Here is a 19,015-nt window from a genome sequence, read left to right as displayed (position 1 = left end):
CTGGGCAGCTCCAAAGATTTTTTTTTCTAATCCACTGCGGCGCAGAGGCCCCCGAAATGGCTTCCATGTGCCGTCCCATCTGCACCTCTGCTGGGCTGTGGCCAAAGGACCGTCCTCCTTCCCTTTGAAGGGTTGCGGAGGGACAGCTTTAAAACAACCAGAGGTTACCAGACACTCTTTAGGGGCAGAAAGGGAGAGACCCTGGGAAAAAGAGGGGAACAGCTCGCCCTGGGCCACTTAGATGGTAAGGAGTGCCAGAGAGTGACTCACCCTATCTGTCCTGGTAGAAAGGCCCTAAACCGCCTGCATGCAACCACCACTATAAATTTCACTCCACTCGATTAGCGCCCTAAGCAACAACCGACACGTCGTCATGAATATTTTACCAAAGCCTTGAGTTAAATCAGGTTGGAGAGCAACCAGGGAGGCAGAGCCAGGGTATCTCTGGGCTAGTCTGCTTGAATTGCTTGATCACTGTGTCTGGTTCTCAGTGAAAAAGCAGTCACATTCACTCACACTGCAGAGAGAGCAGACCCCAGTCATTCTGGCTCTGAAGGAGTCTCTGGCCCTGATGAGCATCATATTGACCACGACCTGCAGTGCCTGGGTTTAATTGAATAACGGAAAAGGCATCAACCCAGATTCCATATCTGATCTGCCTCCCCCTCCCAAATTCTAGTAAGAATGATGAACGCGCCGCAGCAGAAGGGCCATGTGTAGACTTTTATTGAATCCCACCTGGTTTAGACGTCAGGGTGTCTTTTTAAGGGACGGCTGGGATGTTATATGGAAAACAGGATGATTCTCCAGGCCTGGGCTGGGTGAATCGCACTCCCCTCAGGGGGTCATCATGAGTCCTTTAAGATCACCCAACCCCACCCGCTCTCTCTCTCCCTCCAGACTGTTTGATTGTTTCCTCTAAGACAGTGTCAGTGTCTTGTTTCCTTTGAGTGTTGTAATACATGACACCATTATCTAATAGCACTACTGTATCATTTCAATTGGAAGTAAACATTTAAAAATGCCCTTTTACCAATCAGATATAGTTATGTAGAATAATGCAGAAATAATGTAAAGCGTTCGCCATCTTTAAAGTATGTTCTCTCACATACAAAACATTCAGTTTAAATGAGAACATGGTGTTAGCAAAGCGAGATCGCAGAGTACCGGTTCCTTACAAATGTCCTCCGCCCACGTCTGGGTCGACCCACTCCCCTGTGACCCATCATCACCATGCAGGAAGTGGTGCTGGTTGTTCAACCAATGATCTCCGACCTTGCCAATGGGAGCGGAGCAGGGGCTGGAGACAGCCCTAGCCCTCTGACTTGATGGCTCCAGGCACTGAGCTTTTGTGAACCCCATCCCCCATGGCACCCCTCTCGCCACCACCACTACCCAAATACATTATTCATGGAGCGATAGAAAGAGAAAAGAATTATGGGAGAAAGGGAGGGAGAGAAACAGAACATGGAGGAGGGAAGCCACAAGGTTCAAGACCTTCTCAGATCACAAGGAACTCGTCCTTAACCTCCCTTGAAGTTGCGAGCGTGGGGATAGAGGCCGTTTCTTTTCACGTTGGGGATGAGAGAGCGGCCGAGAGGGATCAATAGGGGGATTCCCTGGTGTCTTCTGGGGAACGCGGCACTGCAAGCCGATTGGTGGATCAATGTGGTTCCCAGGGTTCAACTCCAACGCCACGGCCAGCCAGTAGTCTCCTTCGCGGCGATAGGGTAATACATACAGCCGTGTGGTTGGCTGGTCGCATTGCTCTGCCCTTGGTGAAGCTGCCTCAAGCGTAGCCAGCCTATGCATTGTAACCTACATCTATTAGGGCCAAGATGCACTTACTGGATATAATGTATATATCTATTGAATGGCATTATCATAAAGCCTAGAAAGACGATAACCCCCATTATGACATCTTTAGTTATATCTGGGTCACAGATCCCCTATTCCACAAACCCCAGAACACGACTGTCGACTGTACAGCTAACAGCCCATAGATATTAATGGTTGATATTAGCTTTGTTTGCCTTGCGTGAGGAGTGCAGGATCTCTCTCCATTCCCTGCCAAATAGACTGGGTCATTGGTTATGATAGGTGATGATTAGTAATGTATGTGTATGTTTTCCTTCTAGTCCTCTATGTTAAACCTCCCAGCTTCTCTCTCTCTCAGCGCAGGCTGTTAATACTAGCGCTACAGCTAATTGTATAATTGTCTGTTTTGTTTTAATCTGACAGCGTTGCCCCAGCCCCATAACAAGACCATCTTCTCCTGTCAGCCATCATTTAACACGGCAGGTTGCTGGGCCGGGCGCCCCCGCTACTAGCAAACATTACCAGGGAACGCAGCTAGCGAGCCAACCGGTTGCAAGATAAATAAACACAGCCGTCGTCGGGCGGATGAATTCCGAGTGACACGGACACGGTGGATAAAGTAATAACGTAGAGGGGGTAGAGGGCCGTCCACTAGATGAAGTATCCTACCGTCGCGTCTCTGATGTAATTATTGTTTCATTGTCATTAACCTCACAAACGGAGGTTTATCCACACTGTTTAAAGGACTCTGGGATGTGTAGTGACAGGGTGATCTGTCATACCTCTGGAGGGAGGAGGAACGGGGCGTGGGGGAGGGATTAATGAGGTATTACTTGGGGTTGGATGGAGGGGTGGAGGGGGCAGTGCTGGAAAATACATGGGAACGAGAGGGCCAACATTAGGCTAATTGGGAGATGAGTGCCTCCTTGTAAAAAGTGCTTCTAATGGCACATTTGTTACTCACGCTGCGGCGGCGGCGCTAGACTAATGCGCTAATGCAGAGTGGGCTGCAAGAGGTGGTTAACACTACAGGGACTTTGTGTTTGTGTGCAAATATGTACATCAGCTGTCTCGGAATTCAAGATATGATATGTACACAGTGTGTATATACACACACACACTAGCTATTGTGGTGTTAGACGTCATTTCTCATCTTCTAGGAAGTTAGCATTCAATTAACAAGCGGAGTTTGATTTACAAGTGGGTTTATCATTGCATATCTTTGTGTTTGAACGTGGATCGAGTCTCACAGTTTAAGTCTATTTACAGAAAAGTGCTAAACAGTTGTTTTTGTATATAAAAGACATGAAGCCCAGTCATGATACCATCAAATAGCATTGCTTTGACTGAAATATGCAATGAAACATGTTCTTGTTCATTGTCGAATATGTTATGTTTTATTATCTGTTAATATTTATTTAGAATTGTTGGTTGCCCAGCTCTTGTGGTCTGTACTTTGATAGTGTTACCATAAAACACGTTAAACATCTACTGTTACACAGCGTAAACAGAGAGGGGTTATAAAATGGCCGAATAATAATGAGGAGTTTCTGAGATAAAAAGCACATGAGGTTTCCCCTGGACCAGGAACTGTAGTCAAGCTAATCCCCTCATATTGTTCACTCACTCTGGTTGGTGTGGGGTTCAGTAAATGCAAGCTGGAGTTTCTCCCTCACCCTCTCTCTCTTCCTGTCTGTGTTTCTACCCCCCTCTCTCTCCCATCTATCTATCTCTCCCTTCCGTGGCCTAAGCCCCTGTTGACTGTGCTTCAGGAGCATCTGGAGCAGAGCAGAACAGTGGACGGAGGCTGGGCCGTGTGTTTTCCTAGCCCCCACTGCAGTACGGGCCCTCTCTCTCCATAGCCGTAGTACTGACCTGTATCGTGATTGAACAACAAGCAGGGATGAAGGGATGGGAGGGAAGAATATGATAAGAACATAAGCCATACTTGTCTGTGTCCGGACAGTGTTCTGAAAAGCACAAGGATAAATTGCGTGTGATGGGTTTTTAAGGGGACTTGGACTGCCAAGTGGTGGTGTGACCTTTGAACCTTTGAAACAGCAATGTCTGACTCTCTCCTCAGTGGTTAGGGTAAGTGAGGAACATTTATTGTTGATTGATCTGCACAGTGTAGGCCTACCTTTTTATTGGGCATCTTCTAATCCATAACCTACCTCTGATCAAATTTGCTGTATTGTATTTCATTAGTGTCACTTTGTAACAGTAAACAGATCCAAAATAGTACCACGTATATTGGAATGTGTCATAGCTATTCCATTCTGCACCAATCATTTGGTGAGTTTGTGTCCCTTGTGCGTACGTGCCTGTTATGTACTTGTCAGTTTATTAACGTATGTGACCCTTATTCTACGACTCGCGTTGTACATTTCAAAGTTACTATTTCTGAGCAATTCTCTCCATTTCTTATATTCCTGCCTAATTATACACTTTCTAATTTAACTTTTTTCAATGTAATCCGATGGAAATCCACATGCCCCAACGGCCGTGCAGCTATGAAATAATAGTGCCCAGGCTACAATTTAAAGTCATATACCTCCAAGCGAAAAACTCACACACACAGAATGAAAGTGTAAAATGTTTTTTAAATTTATATTTAACAACAAATAACCCCAGTTACTATTGATGTTCCGTCTCCCAAGGATTCATTTGGCTTCTATGTCTAAGGGCATGATGTGAAAACACTCTATATCTACCCCCCCTCACTCTCACTCACACACACACACACACACGCATGCAGACACACATGAACACACACACACGCATGCAGACACACACACACACACGCATGCAGACACACACACACACACACACACACACACACACACACACACACACACACACACACACACACACACACACACACACACACACACACACACACACACACACACACACACATGAACACACACACACTTCCTTTTCCATTCTCTCTCTCCCTCTGTCTTGTTAAACATTTATCTTGTGTTTTTCCCTTTAAGGCCCTTTGTGATGTATTTTTACCCCCTCTTAGACTGTTGTATCTCTGATAGATTCTGCCAGGCAGTAGAGAAGGAGCGGGGTGTGAACGGGGAACCCTAGCGTTGCTTCTAATTGTTGTGGTTGCACTGTCCTTCCCTTGAAGTCACACTTGACTGGGCTGCAGAGGTCCCACAGGACCATGCAGAGTAAACTGTAGTGTTTATCCCCACCACTCATATAATAAACACACACACACACACACTCATGCATATATACATACATATATGCACACACACTCACACCATTCACAAAGTAGCAGCTCTGTAGTGCACACAGCCCCGTTTTCTTCCCGTGTGAACAAGCAATGTGGGACTTAAATTTAAAATTAAATGTCTAGATAATTGATTAGCACTAATGTTGAATCTCATACTAACACCTGTTAAAGTCTGTCAATCAAATAAGTTGTTTAGTTGACAGGATGTGCCAATCTCTGTTAGTGATTTGCTGGGTTCCACCCTCCCAGTACACAGTCAGAGCACCAGTGGGTTCAGAGTCTGAGACAACAGAACTGGGTCAGTATTCTGTGTATCAAAGCTCTGAGCTCGACCGCAAACTCCTTCAGTTCAGGTCCAGGTCTTGCCAAGATTCCTTTCCCAGAATCCATTGCCATGTCTCGACGTTTGGCAATTGACACGCATGTTTGTTCAAAACTCGAGGCGTTTTATTTTTCTGTGGTTAATAGCACCATCTCCAAAAGAGACGGCCGCCAAGGAAAGTGCTCCTCTTGGAATAATGCTGAGAGCTCTCCCATCGGAGTCATTCTTTTCTCCCAGGATGGAAACTTTGTTTCCCACGCTTCCACAGGGCTCCACAAGCACAGGGTTGGGAAACACCAAGGCCCATGTAAAATATGTCCTGTCAACATTTACTTCATTACATTTCCCATTCCCTCCCGCCTTCTCTCCATAGGCAGTGTAAATGCAAGCACATGCGTTTTCCTCTTGACACGGTCACGCTGATAAAGTATGGCTGCTTCTTTAATATTGAATCTGATGGGAGATATACATCCCGTAAACCTCATTAACATAAAAACTGATCCCAGGTCTGTTCTTAATGAACGTGATGCCAGATCGGTGTCACCTCCAAAGACGCACTTAAATTAACATGGATGTTCTTATTTTAATGTCAAAGTCGACTTAACCCCCCATAGACTAATATTCCTAACTCCATTTTACTTTGTTCATTAGATTCCCTCAGAGATAAGAGGAAACTATGAAAAATGGCTGCCAAGTAGCAAGGTACGATTAGTGGTTCGCGCTAATTAATCCATTCTTTCTTTTAGCAGCCTTTTTCTCCCGGCTGTCATCGCGGCAGTAAACATAGCGGAGCTGCGTGCCGTGCGCTGTTCTGAGGGACTCTCAGCGAGAGTTCACATCTTTCACGGGCTGTTTTTGTTAAACAGTCTCACAGCGAATAGATCAACGTCCCCAGAAATGGTTAGAATTCACAGGTACCCACTAATAGCCCACCAGCCCCACCGGCCCCAGCGGTCTCCATTTGTTTGCTTTTAGACTTTATTAAACTCTTCCTGTTCCTCTCGCTGTGTGCCTAATGACTGTATGCATAGCTGATGAAAGGTAAAGAAGGAAGGAGAGAAAGGGTGAAGGGAAAGAGGGACAGGGAAGAGGAGGAGGGTTATTATCAGAGCTCTATTATCAATCTTTACTTGTCGCTTCAGGGGCCTCTGAATTTCATGAGCCGATAACAACACCCCTTCCCTACCCCCTTCCACTCCGCTCCCTCTCGACCTCAGACCGACCACGGTGATTATGCACAATCAATAACTTTTGTGTGTTTTGTCTATTCTCTCTCGTCTTTCCATTGGGCCTCTAGGATGCTGCGGGCAAGGTGCTGGACCGCTGGTCCATTATGTCTCGGGAAGAGGAGATCATCACCCTGCAGCAGTTCCTTCGTTTCGGAGAAACCAAGTCCATCGTGGAGCTGATGGCCATCCAGGAGAAGGAGGGTCAGGCGGTCACCGTGCCCTCCTCCAAGACCGACTCAGGCATCCGGACGTTCATCGAGAGCAACAGCACGGGACGCGGTCGAAGCCCAGGCCTCCTCAACCACATGGAGACCAGCAGCCCGTCCAGCATCCACCACTTTGAGAACATCCCTAACAGTCTTGCCTTCCTGCTGCCGTTCCAGTACATCAACCCTGTGTCGGCCCCCATGCTGGGACTGCCCCCCAATGGCCTGGCGCTGGAGCAGTCGGGCCTCCGGGGCCTCCACGACCGGGATCGCGAGGCCAGCCTACCCAACCAGGGCGAGACGGTGGAGAGCAGCGAGTCCGAAGTATCCCTCAGCCCTTTCCGCAGCAGCGGTCAGAGCCCCAGCCGCATCGGAGCCCTGGGGGGCATGAACAACGCCATCGAGCCCAAACAGGAGCCCAACAACCGGGCATCACCCATCTCGCCCACTCCTTCCAACCATCCGTCCCAGCAGCAGACGGAACAGCAGCAGCAAGGCCAGCAGCAGCAAGGCCAGGGGCAACCCGGGACCCCACGGCCTAGGTCCAACTCCCTCAACGACCACCAGGCCCACCACCACTTTGTGAAGAGCGAGCAGTCCAAAAGCATTACCCACTCATCCTTCTCCTCCAAGATGCACCGCATGCGCCGAATGGGAGCCACCTCACGCAAGGGCCGTGTGTGCTGCAACTCGTGCGGCAAGACCTTCTACGACAAAGGTACGCTGAAGATCCACTACAACGCCGTACACCTCAAGATCAAGCACCGCTGCACCATCGAGGGCTGCAACATGGTGTTCAGCTCGCTGCGCAGCCGCAACCGCCACAGCGCCAACCCCAATCCACGCCTGCACATGCCCATGCTGAGGAACAACCGCGACAAGGACCTCATCCGTGGGTCGGGCCCCGGCACGCCCGTCATCTCCAGCGCCAAGAGCGGCTTCACCCTCACCAGTCCTGGACGGCCGCCTCTGGGTTTCGCCACCCCGCCCCTGGACACCATGCTCCAGTCACCCCTGCAGAGCCCACTGGTCTTCCCCTCCCTGAAGTCGGTGCAGCCCATCCAGCCGGTGCCCCCATTCTACCGTACGCTGCTGTCCCCACAGCACCTGGTCAGTCCTCCAGTGTCACTGCCCACCAGCCCCATCCTGCCCTCCACCACCAACAACACCTCTCTAATGGACCAGCAGCATCAGCTCCTGGCTGCCGCCGCAGCCGCAGCCTCCCACAACGCCCACAATATGTCTTCTGAAGGTGGGCTAATGTCCCACCACAGGCTGCCCACCCCCAGTATCCCCCAGCAGGATCCAGCTGCTGCCACCAACACGGACCCCACCCCCAAGAAGAAGCCCCGTAAGTCCAGCATGCCGGTGAAGATCGAGAAGGAGGTGATTGACGTGGCGGACGAGTACGATGAGGACAAAGATGACGATGATGACGACAGTTGTCACCACCACCACCACCACCACCACCCCTCCTCCCACCTCCACCACAACAACATCAATGGAAACCGCAACAACAACAACAACAACAGCAGAGGAGGGAACAACAACGGCCACCACAGCGGCGGCAGCGGGCACCAGTCCCCCTCCCAGGATGAGATGAGCCCAGGCCTGATGAGGGGACACCTGATGAGGCACGACCAGGATGACTGCCGGGGAGAGGGACCCGGAGGCGAGGGCGGCAGGGGCGAGAGAGGAGGCCCAGGCGGTGAGCTCCGCTGCATGGACAGCTTCACCTCCGAGGACCAGGACCACGAGAGAGACTTTGAGAACGATTCTGAGACTTCGGACTCCAAGATGTTCTACCGCGAGGAGATGATGGAGGTGGAGGAGCAGCACCAGAGGCTGAGGCTCAACTCCTCCAGGAGCTCCAGAGTAGGAGGAGGCAACAACCTGGAAAAGGACCAGGAGGACCTGGAGGCCAGAGATGAGGAGGCGCAGCTGAGGAAGGAGATGGAAGACCCCAAGAGCCGCTCCTCACCCTCACCCCACCAGCCCGCCATCAAGATTAAGGAGGAGCTCAACGACCCCACCTACGACATGTTCTGCATGAGCCAGTACGGCCTCTACAACGGGGGCATGGCAGCGGCTGCAGCCGCCGCCGCCAGCATGGCTGCCCTTCACGAGAGCTTCATCTCCTCCATGAGCTACGGCGCCAGCCCGCCCAAGTTCCCCTCCTCGCACTCCCCCGAGGGAGAACTGTGCACCAGCCCCAACTCCAACGACCCCAAGATCTGCTACGTGTGCAAGAAGAGCTTCAAGAGCTCCTACAGTGTCAAACTGCACTACAAGAACGTGCATCTCAAAGAGATGCACGTGTGCACCGTGTCCGGCTGCAACGCCGCCTTCCCCTCCCGACGGAGAGACAGGTGAGTGTCGTACAACACACACACATATATACACACTAACAGTGTCTTTTTTCTTGGCTTACAATTGGTTCTTAATTTGACTGCCTCAATTTTCTGACTAATTATTTAAATATCAGTAGAGTATGAATGAATACTATGATACAACTGGTGTTATTAATTCATTTGTTTACTTGGAAACCCAGTAGCTTTTGCGGAGGCAGCAGCTATTCTCCTGGAGTCCACAAAAAACATGACAAGTAACAAAACAAGAATTTGAGATAAACAAAACAACTATATATATATATATATATATATATATATATATATATATATATACACATATATACACACACACACACGTAACATCATCATTTGTGGGTTCAATTACAGGCTCAAAATTACCTTTCTTCTAAAACTTGTCTGTCTAATCTTGTTCTGAGAAATTAAGGCTATTCTATACGACGAATTGCCAAGAAACTGAAGATCTTGTACAACGCTGTGTACTACTCCCTTCACAGAACAGCACAAACTGGCCCTAACAGAATATTTGGGAGGCCCCGTTCACAACTGAGCAAGAGGACAAGTATTTAAGAGTTTCTTTTAAACAGATGCCTCCCAAGTCTGTCAAATGGCAGCTTCATTAAATTGTACCTGCAAAACACCCGTATGTCAACAGTGAAGAGGAAACTCCGGATGCTGGTCTTCTAGGCAGAGTTCAACTGTGTTCTTTTTGCCCATCTAATCTTTTCTTTTCATTGGCCAGTCTGAGATATGCCTTTTCTTTGCCTAGAAGGCCAGCATCCCGGAGTCGCCTATTCACTGTGCACCGGGGCCTCCTAACTCATTCTATTCTGGTTAGAGAGTTAGCTGTTCTGTGAAGGGAGTAGTACACAGCGTTGTATGAGATCTTCAGTTTCTTGTCAATTTCTCGCATGGAATAGTCTTCATTTCTCAGAAGAATGTCTTTGTTTCTGGACATTTTGAACCTGTAATCGAACCCACAAATGCTGATGCTCCAGATACTCAACTAGTCTAAAGAAGGCCAGTTGTATTGCTTCTTTAATTAGAACAACAGTTTTCAGCTGTGCTAACATAACTGCAAAAGGGTTTTCTAATGATCAATTAGCCTTTTAAAATTATAAACTTGGATTAGCTAACACAACATGACATTGGAACACAGAAGTGATGGTTACTGATAATGTACCTCTGTACGCCTATGTAGATATTGCATAAAAATATATAATAAATATATAACATTCGGCAATTTCCAGCTGCAATAGTCATTTACAACATTAATAATGTCTACACTCTATTTCTGATCAATTTGATGTTATTTTAGTGGACAAAAAATGTGCTTTTCTTTCAAAAACAAGGACATTTCTAAGTGAACCCAACTTTTGAACGGTGGTGTGTATATATATATATAAAATATATTTTGATTTGTTTAACACTTTGTTGGTTACTACATGAATCCATGTGTTATATCATAGTACAAAGCTGTACAATGTAGAATAATAGTAAAAATAAAACCCTTGAATTAGGTGTCCAAACTTTTATATATATATAGACTGATATATATATGTGTACTGTGTATATATATATATATATATATATATATATATATATATATACATATATATATATATATATATATATATATATGATATATATATATATGTGTATATGTATGTATATATATATATATATAAAATACTAACAATTCAGGCATTCATTACAGGTAGGTTCATTACATATGTTTTGTCATTACATGACGTAATTAGAAACATTGACAATGTTGTGGATGTATGTATGGCGCATGTATCGTTTTATTTGATATTTCATCATATCAGTAATTGTGGAATTAGTAACGGGGAAGTTTAGGACAGTAGATGAGTTTTCTTGATGAGCTACTCAACTGCAGTGAAGTCTTTTTCTTACTTAGATGGAGTGAAATGATTAAGGCGTCACCTACCATATGTTAAGTGAAATGCACCATTAGCAGAGATACACTTTATAATGTAGCAGGTATACAGTGGCATCTGTTGACTGTCATGTCAAAGTTCAGAGAAGTAGGGTGTCATCGCCAGAACACACACACAATCTTCCACTCTGAGATATACCCCTGTTTACCTCCCTCACTCACCTCGTTACTGACAGGTGAGGTAGCATACATTAACGTAGACAGCGGTCTGTCAAGCCACTGCATGTATTAGCGCCCTGCTCCAGGAGGTGAGGCTAGCCACGCTCTACCTACCTGGGCTTGTTAGCACATCCACCCTATCCAAACACACCCTCCCAGAACACACAACCTCCCACACACCCTCCCAGAATACACACACCCACTAAAGCTAGCAGCAGGTTGACGCCAGAACACAACACATGCTGAGGCTACACAACATCAGAGTGCCCTGGGCTACAGCAACTAGCATTTAGCTCTCCAAGGAATTGCTAACAATTGTTTTTTTTGTATAAGGGGATGTTTGAAGTTAGACTTCGACTGGCCTAAGAGTGGTTTGAAAATAGCCTATCAAATGTGTCCGGGTATTAGGGGTTGAAACTCTCAACAACGACCCCATGGTAGCATCGATAGTGACTCATTAGCATTGTTATTAGCATCATAAAATACCCAAGTAAAGGCCTTGTGTGTGACATTGCCAGGTCTATTCCCCTGACCACCGTGTAAACAAGCATGTCCATTTGACTGAACGGTCCAGTCTGTCTTCACAGTGGGGTGTCGGTGGAAAAGGGCCCTTGAAAGGAAATGTAAATTCATCTCTCCCCAACGCCCCTCGAAAATAGACATGACTTCAAGTGTAACAAATGCACCCCCACACACACACACCCCCACACACACACACACACACACACACACCCCCACCCCCCACACACACACACACACACACACACACACACACACACACACACACACACACACACACACACACACACACACAGCATGCCTTTGCTCCCAGTATAATGACATATGCCACATTCTAGAGCTCTAGAAGAGGGAAGCCTCAGTCAACCAGCTCCTCTGAAGAAAGAGATAAAAACATGTTTTGCCGTGGTGACAAGTGACACTTTTTATTTAGATAAAGAGCGGTGTGTTTTCTCCCCCTCCTAATCTAATTTGCTTCTCTGAGGGAGTTTTTTTCTCTAGTTTTCTCAGTTGTTTTGTCTCAACAGCAACCCTCCACCCGCCTCCCCTCTTCACCCGGGGCCTTTATTAAGTTCCTTGTTTCAGTGGCATCTGTTCATTCTGTTCCTGTTTGTTCATTAGCACCAAGTAAATAGAGCAGGTGACTCTGGCACTTGTTCAGGGAGAGAGGGATGGAGGCAGGGATAGAGGGAGGGGATGGGTAGGTGGATGAGGAGGGAAAAAGAGAGATGGGTTATAGAGTTAGTGGAGGAGAGAGGGAAAGGGGGATTGGAGGAGAAGAGACAGGTGAAATAGAGTTAGCAGAGGAGAGAGGGAAAGGGGGATGGAGGAGAAGAGACAGGTAAAAAATAGAGTTAGCGGAGGAGAAGAGAAGGTGAAATCATGCCGCTCACCTGACGTGGCTGGTGCCGACAGCAGGAGATGACAGGAAGTGTTATTAAAGGATGCGTTGCCGTGCCGATGCGTGTGTTTGACACAGCCCCGCGGATGATGCGTTAGTTCGTTACCCTCTTTGACGAGGCTTTAGGGACAGGAGCGCCCGGGGCACGAGAGGCCTGCTGTCTCGCATAACCACACACACAAACACATGCTTGTGCACGTATAAAATCACACAAACTCAAAAGCTGATGCGTTCCTACAGATGCATATAGTCTTACAGAGACTCACTCATTCATTGTAATGTACACAGTATTTTTTAATTTGTCTCTTTATTGCACTAAAATAAAATATGATATTAAACAAATAGCCCTGACCTTATGGTTTGATACGATCCAAATAACAGCTTCCCCACAGTGAACAGACATCTCAACAAATGTTTAGATACTAAATTACCATGACAGAAACTCCAATGGTATCGAGGCATCCCAAAGACTCACCTCACATATTTCTGAATGAGTGGCGAGTAAGTCGACCAATACCTGCTCAGGAGCTGGACACACATGGCCAAACTGACCAATGAGAGGCCTAATTCAGCGGCCTACTTCCTTATTTAGTGGAAGTCAAGGTAGAACTATGAATCAGAACCCTCCCCCGCCCGTCATCCTTCCCGACCACTGCCCCAGCTTGTCTCCCAACTATATAATTTAGCCGTCCATCTTTTTTTTATTGGGCGCTCTCCGACATTAGCGCTCCCCACTTGTATTAGCATCTGCCGCCACGACCCCGTAATGGCCTTTAAAAAACACTTAACTCCGGCACTAAACGACGAAGGGATGACAGTGGTGGGAAAAACGAATCAGTGAAAAACAGCACTAGTTAGGATCCTCTGACTCACTCACAGTAAAGGATTTGGTTTCCAAGAGGCAGTGGGTGCTGTAGTATAGAGGTGTAACTGTGAGGGAGCGAGGTCAAATTAGACTGTGTTTCGTCTTCCATCTTGGCTCAAAAAATGAACCCAAATGTCTTCCACAGGCTTATAGTGAAGCATGAACCTCAACCCACGGTCACAGACACGGTGTCACAGTGACTGTGGAATCTTGCCCTAGTGATGTGCGTGTGACAGTTTGACTCGATTACCAGAAACACAAGCGTATAAATTCCAGAAGCGCTTTAACATAAGGCACTGATGAATAGATAGGTGTGTAGCAGGAAGAGAGGACAATCACTGCTGTGAACATATGGATCTTAGAAGGAAGACGGTTTTAGACCAAGATGTGGGTGAGTTACACCTAAGTACACTATTGTTTCCATACTTTTGAGTGTGTCCCAAATGGCAACCTATACCTATATAGTGCACTACTTGTGATCAGAACCCTGGTCAAAAGTAGTGCACTATATGGTAAATAGGGTGCCATTCGGGACGGATCTTTGTGTGGCGCATAAATTCCTGGTAGCATATGGGATGTATTACTGAGCCTGCCGCTCCTATGGAATAAGGAGAGAAGCGTAACAACAGAGGGGTATCGTGGGGCCAAAGGAATTGTGGGTTATTGAAGATATAGTCAGGACTCTGGCCGAACACCAATCAGATGTGTCCTAGGTAATCCCTTAACTACATAATGCATGCTGCAGTGTAATTGTAGTTGTAACATGGGAAAATAATTTGGTCGTTTTCATAAGGACTTTTCCCCTCTGATAATATTATTGTGGAGGAAGGATTGGGAAACCACAACGCCTCAGACATTGGTTTGCTGCTACATAAAGTTTGAGTAGTTTCAAATGACATTTTTCACAAGATTCACTACAAATTCCACAGCTAATAACATATTATTTCTGATATTATGAAACCAATCATTATTATATTTTAGCACAAATTCAAATAATATTTAAAATAATCTGATAAGTAACTGCATGATTAATTAAATACATTTAATGCAATATAACCTGTAATTATAATAATCTATTCATTGTATCACAGAATAATGATACTTAATCTCAGTAAACCAAACCGTATGCCTTCTCGTCATCCCTTGTATTTGAGCTTTAGAATGTCAAATTTCTGTAACAACAGAAACCGTATCTGAGCCTAAATCTGCTGGGACACCCAGACATTTGTTTCCAAACCAGATAATGTATGCAAAATCCCAGGTCTGTAATATGCAGTGCTAATAACCAGCTTCCTCCTCTCCCCACCACCTCTCCCTCTCTCCTCACAGCGAGATGTTGACGTCTATACCAACAACAGGAGGTTGTCCAGGTACCTCAGCATATCCCATTAGTCAATTATTTCTCTACAGTGGAGTGACACCCCAGAGGATCGTAGGTAGGCGCATCAAACAAACGCTACCTTCAAAAGCCCGATGTCAGAGTCAATTAGAGGGGAGGACAAGGACATTTGATCTACGGTATCATATTAATATTTGAGGGAAACAACAAAAAGACAATGGAAAATGACAATAGTGTCACAAGCGTTTGAAGAGAGAGAGGGGGGGCATTTTGTATCTACATGGTGACGTAGATGTAAAGATACAGATCAATGGCGGTGGTTAACTAACAGGATAAACATAGCATACTGTTGTTTTACACGCACGCACGCACACACACACACACACACACACACACACACACACACACACACACACACACACACACACACACACACACATTACACACACACACACACACACACACACACACACACACACACACACACACACACACACACACACGGGCTAATAGAGTACAGAGAGTCCCTCTAACATCTAGCTGCTAGTTATACATCAATACAGTAACAGTACAGTGTTTCCCTCCAGCCCCCTGGCCACCAGGCGCTCAGCTCAGAGGTAAATGATTGCATATTTATTGTGGAGGGCGGCACACACACACACAGCGGTGGCAGTAGGGTAGTATGATTAACGTCTGAAAGGCGTGCCGACCAGTAATCATCGGACTTATTATCCTCGTTAATCATATTTTCCTAAATCAACGACAGGGCCTCCCTCTCTTTTCTACATGTTTATATTAAGACTCTTCCTTGTTTTATTCATTTTCATCGGAGGACTCTGTCACCAGGTGCTTTCCACACTTATTACATGATGCACCAGTGTGCAGCGGACCCTCGTCCCCACATGGATGGAGGGATGCAGAGAGTGAAGGTTAATTACATTTGAGAGCCACTCTCTCTCATCCTCCTGACCCTCTCTCTCCTCCCCCTCTCCACACTCTCTCCCTCCTCTCTCCCCCTCCTCCCCCTCTCTCCTCCTCCTCCCCCTCCTCTCCCTCCTCCTCTCTCCCCTCCCTCCTCCCCTCCTCCTCCTCCTCCCCCCTCCTCCTCCCTCCCTCCTCCCTCCTCCCCCTCTCTCCCTCCTCCTCCCTCCCTCTCCCTCCTCCTCCTCCTCCTCTCTCCTCCCTCCCTCCTCCCCCTCTCTCCTCCTCCCTCCTCCTCCTCCCCTCCTCCTCCTCCTCCTCCCTCTCTCCTCCTCCCTCCCTCTCCTCCTCCTCCTCCTCTCCTCCTCCTCCTCCCCCTCCTCCTCCTCCTCTCTCCTCCCCTCCTCCTCCTCCTCTCTCCTCCCCTCCTCTCCTCCCTCTCCCCTCCTCCTCCTCCTCTCTCCCTCCTCCTCCTCCTCTCTCCCCCTCTCCTCCTCTCTCCCCTCCCCCTCCTCCTCTCCTCCTCTCTCTCCCCTCTCTCTCCCCTCCTCCTCCTCCCCTCTCCTCCTCCTCCTCTCCTCCCTCCTCCTCCTCTCTCCCTCCTCCTCTCTCTCCCCTCCCCTCCTCCCCTCCCCTCTCTCCCTCCTCCTCCCTCTCTCTCCCTCCTCCTCCTCCTCCCTCCCTCCCCTCCTCTCCCCTCCTCCTCCTCCCCTCTCTCCCCCTCCTCCCCTCCTCTCCCCCTCCTCCTCCCCCTCTCTCCCTCCCTCCCCTCTCTCTCCCTCCTCCCCCTCCCTCTCCCCTCCTCCCTCCCCCCTCCTCCCCTCCTCCCCTCCTCCTCCTCCCCCTCTCTCTCCTCCTCCCTCCTCTCTCTCCTCCTCCTCCCTCCCCTCTCTCTCCCTCCTCCTCCTCCCTCTCTCTCCCCTCCTCTCCCTCCCTCCCCTCCTCCTCCTCCTCCCCCCTCCTCCTCCTCCCCTCCCCCTCTCCCCTCCTTCTCCCCTGCTCCCTTCAAGCCATGTGGACCCAGTCTCTGGTAGAACTTGGTGAAGCTGCAGTCTCTTGATTTGCCATGCTTAAACAAAGGCCTGATCATTTATAGAGAGAATGTGTTATTTAATTTAGCCACAGATCCCGAGTTCGAAATACAAAATATCTACTGATGAACAGTATGTTAATGACATTACACTATGAAAGGGGACTTTATGTTAATTTATCTTTGATACATTTGGGTTTTGTGGATAAAGACAAAAAGATAATCAGAGAATCACTTTCAGAAGGCTTTCGTTTGGAACAATAAGCGTTGCAAATATTTCACATTCTGTAAGTAAATGTAGGCTAATGACAGGGCTTTGTTGATGTGATCTGTAACTTAGCCTTCCATCTAAACCTCCATGGTGTGTCTATGGAGTCTGTGTAACCATCCCCTGAGAGAAATATTCCTTTTATGAACTTTTGATCAAGTTTCTCCAGCTACGTCTGAACTGAACTTCAGTGTGTGTTGCTGAGGTAGTACAGCTAGTAGAGAATAAAGACAGATAATGATGAATGTGTTACCCAACCCCTCGATCATCCTCCCACCTCTCCACTCCAAACCTCATCACATAGCAACCCCACATGACAGCAGAGGCAAAGAACCATCAGCGTCAGTTTAATATGACTTCACTTTGCTCATTACGACTCATTTAGACAGTGCGTGCACACACACACACACACACACACACACACACACACACACACACACACACACACACACACACACACACACACACACACACACACACACACACACACACACACACACACACAACAGAGGGAAGGACAGGGCCATTGGAGGAGAGACGGGAGCCTAAAGATGATTAACGTTGGCTGGGACAGACGCGTTAGCTAGCTAGCTAGCCTCTCTCTCTCTCCATCTCCTCCTACTCTGCACAAACAAAATGGCCTCTCAAGAGGCCTCCCCCGTCTTTGGGCGAAGATGAGACTGTCAATTTGGTTTTCCTGCCACGTTACTGGTCATCAGGGAGGGAGAGGTGGAGAAGGGAGTGAGGGAACGAAGGAGTTTGGTTTGGGGGGTAGAGGAATGGGGAAGAGGGGGTGTGAAATAGTGGTGACAGAGTGATGGAGACAGGGAGATGGGGCAGAGAGGCTAAATCTGATAAATGAAGGAATCTGTGTATGGCCTCTAAATGAGGAAAATATAACCCCAAGAATATAACTGCAGCCTGACACACTTCCAGTGAATATGTTTAGAGATCGGGAGGAGATGCATCTGTCACCGGTGCAGGTGACTTCCTCCGCAAAGTCCATTCGAGCAGCCATTACTCACACCATATTACTCACACCATATTACTCACACCATATTACTCACACCATATTACTCACACCATATTACTCACACCATATTACTCACACCATATTACTCACACCATATTACTCACACCATATTACTCACACCATATTACTCACACCATATTACTCACACCATATTCCACAGGCTTGAATTCCAAAGATGCACATGAACAATCTATTCATTTATTTTAAACAGTAATCACTAATTGTTTGATTTCTCAACACATCTTGTTTTTCTCAGGGTAAGAATGTGGACTTTGTGAATGACAGTATAAGGACCAGAAGGGACATATAAATGTAGAATGTAGATGGGCTGTGTGTTAGTTATTCAGTTGTGGTCTTGATATTGTGATCTAGTATAAATGCTGATATCACAGTAATGACATATGGCTGATGCAGTAGTACTTAGTAATACTGTAGTAATTCAGGGTACTTACTGCATGGCACTTTAGCATGTGTTTTAACCTCATCAGTTAGGGAGCCATGGCAGACTGGAGCTTATGAGCAGTGTGTGGGTGTGGCTTTAGGGGTGGAGACATGTTGCAAAGGACCCGCCTACCTGAGCATCATCAACAGCATACAGCCCAATCACATCAGCTAATGCCATAGCCTGTTTGCATCCCCACTATAAACACTCAACAAACCAATCAAATTGAATGTAATCGATGTAGCAAAATATCTAGACCCAATTGTTTGTTTATTGGTTGTGGAAACAGTCATTTCTCCATCTACACAGGGATACATTAGAGAGACAATGAGTCATGATTATTTGGACCATAAGATAACAGCATCTGTGTATCAGACTGTT

At 47.2% G+C, this 19,015-nt stretch overlaps 1 protein-coding gene across 1 annotated transcript in view; it reads left to right on the top strand.

The window, feature by feature from the left end:
* bnc2 (basonuclin 2) overlaps positions 1-19,015 on the top strand; it is a 282,288-nt gene that overhangs the window by 258,572 nt on the left and 4,701 nt on the right. Inside the window, 3 exon segments of the mRNA XM_052511404.1 lie at positions 6,691-8,031; positions 8,033-8,059; positions 8,062-9,197. Of these exon segments, the coding sequence (XP_052367364.1) occupies positions 6,691-8,031; positions 8,033-8,059; positions 8,062-9,197 (2,504 nt within the window).

This window comes from Oncorhynchus keta, unplaced genomic scaffold, assembly GCF_023373465.1.
Source record: "Oncorhynchus keta strain PuntledgeMale-10-30-2019 unplaced genomic scaffold, Oket_V2 Un_contig_6766_pilon_pilon, whole genome shotgun sequence".
Classification (NCBI taxonomy): domain Eukaryota; kingdom Metazoa; phylum Chordata; class Actinopteri; order Salmoniformes; family Salmonidae; genus Oncorhynchus; species Oncorhynchus keta.
Note: the sequence above shows the minus strand (reverse complement) of the source record. Positions and strands in the feature narration are given on the sequence as shown.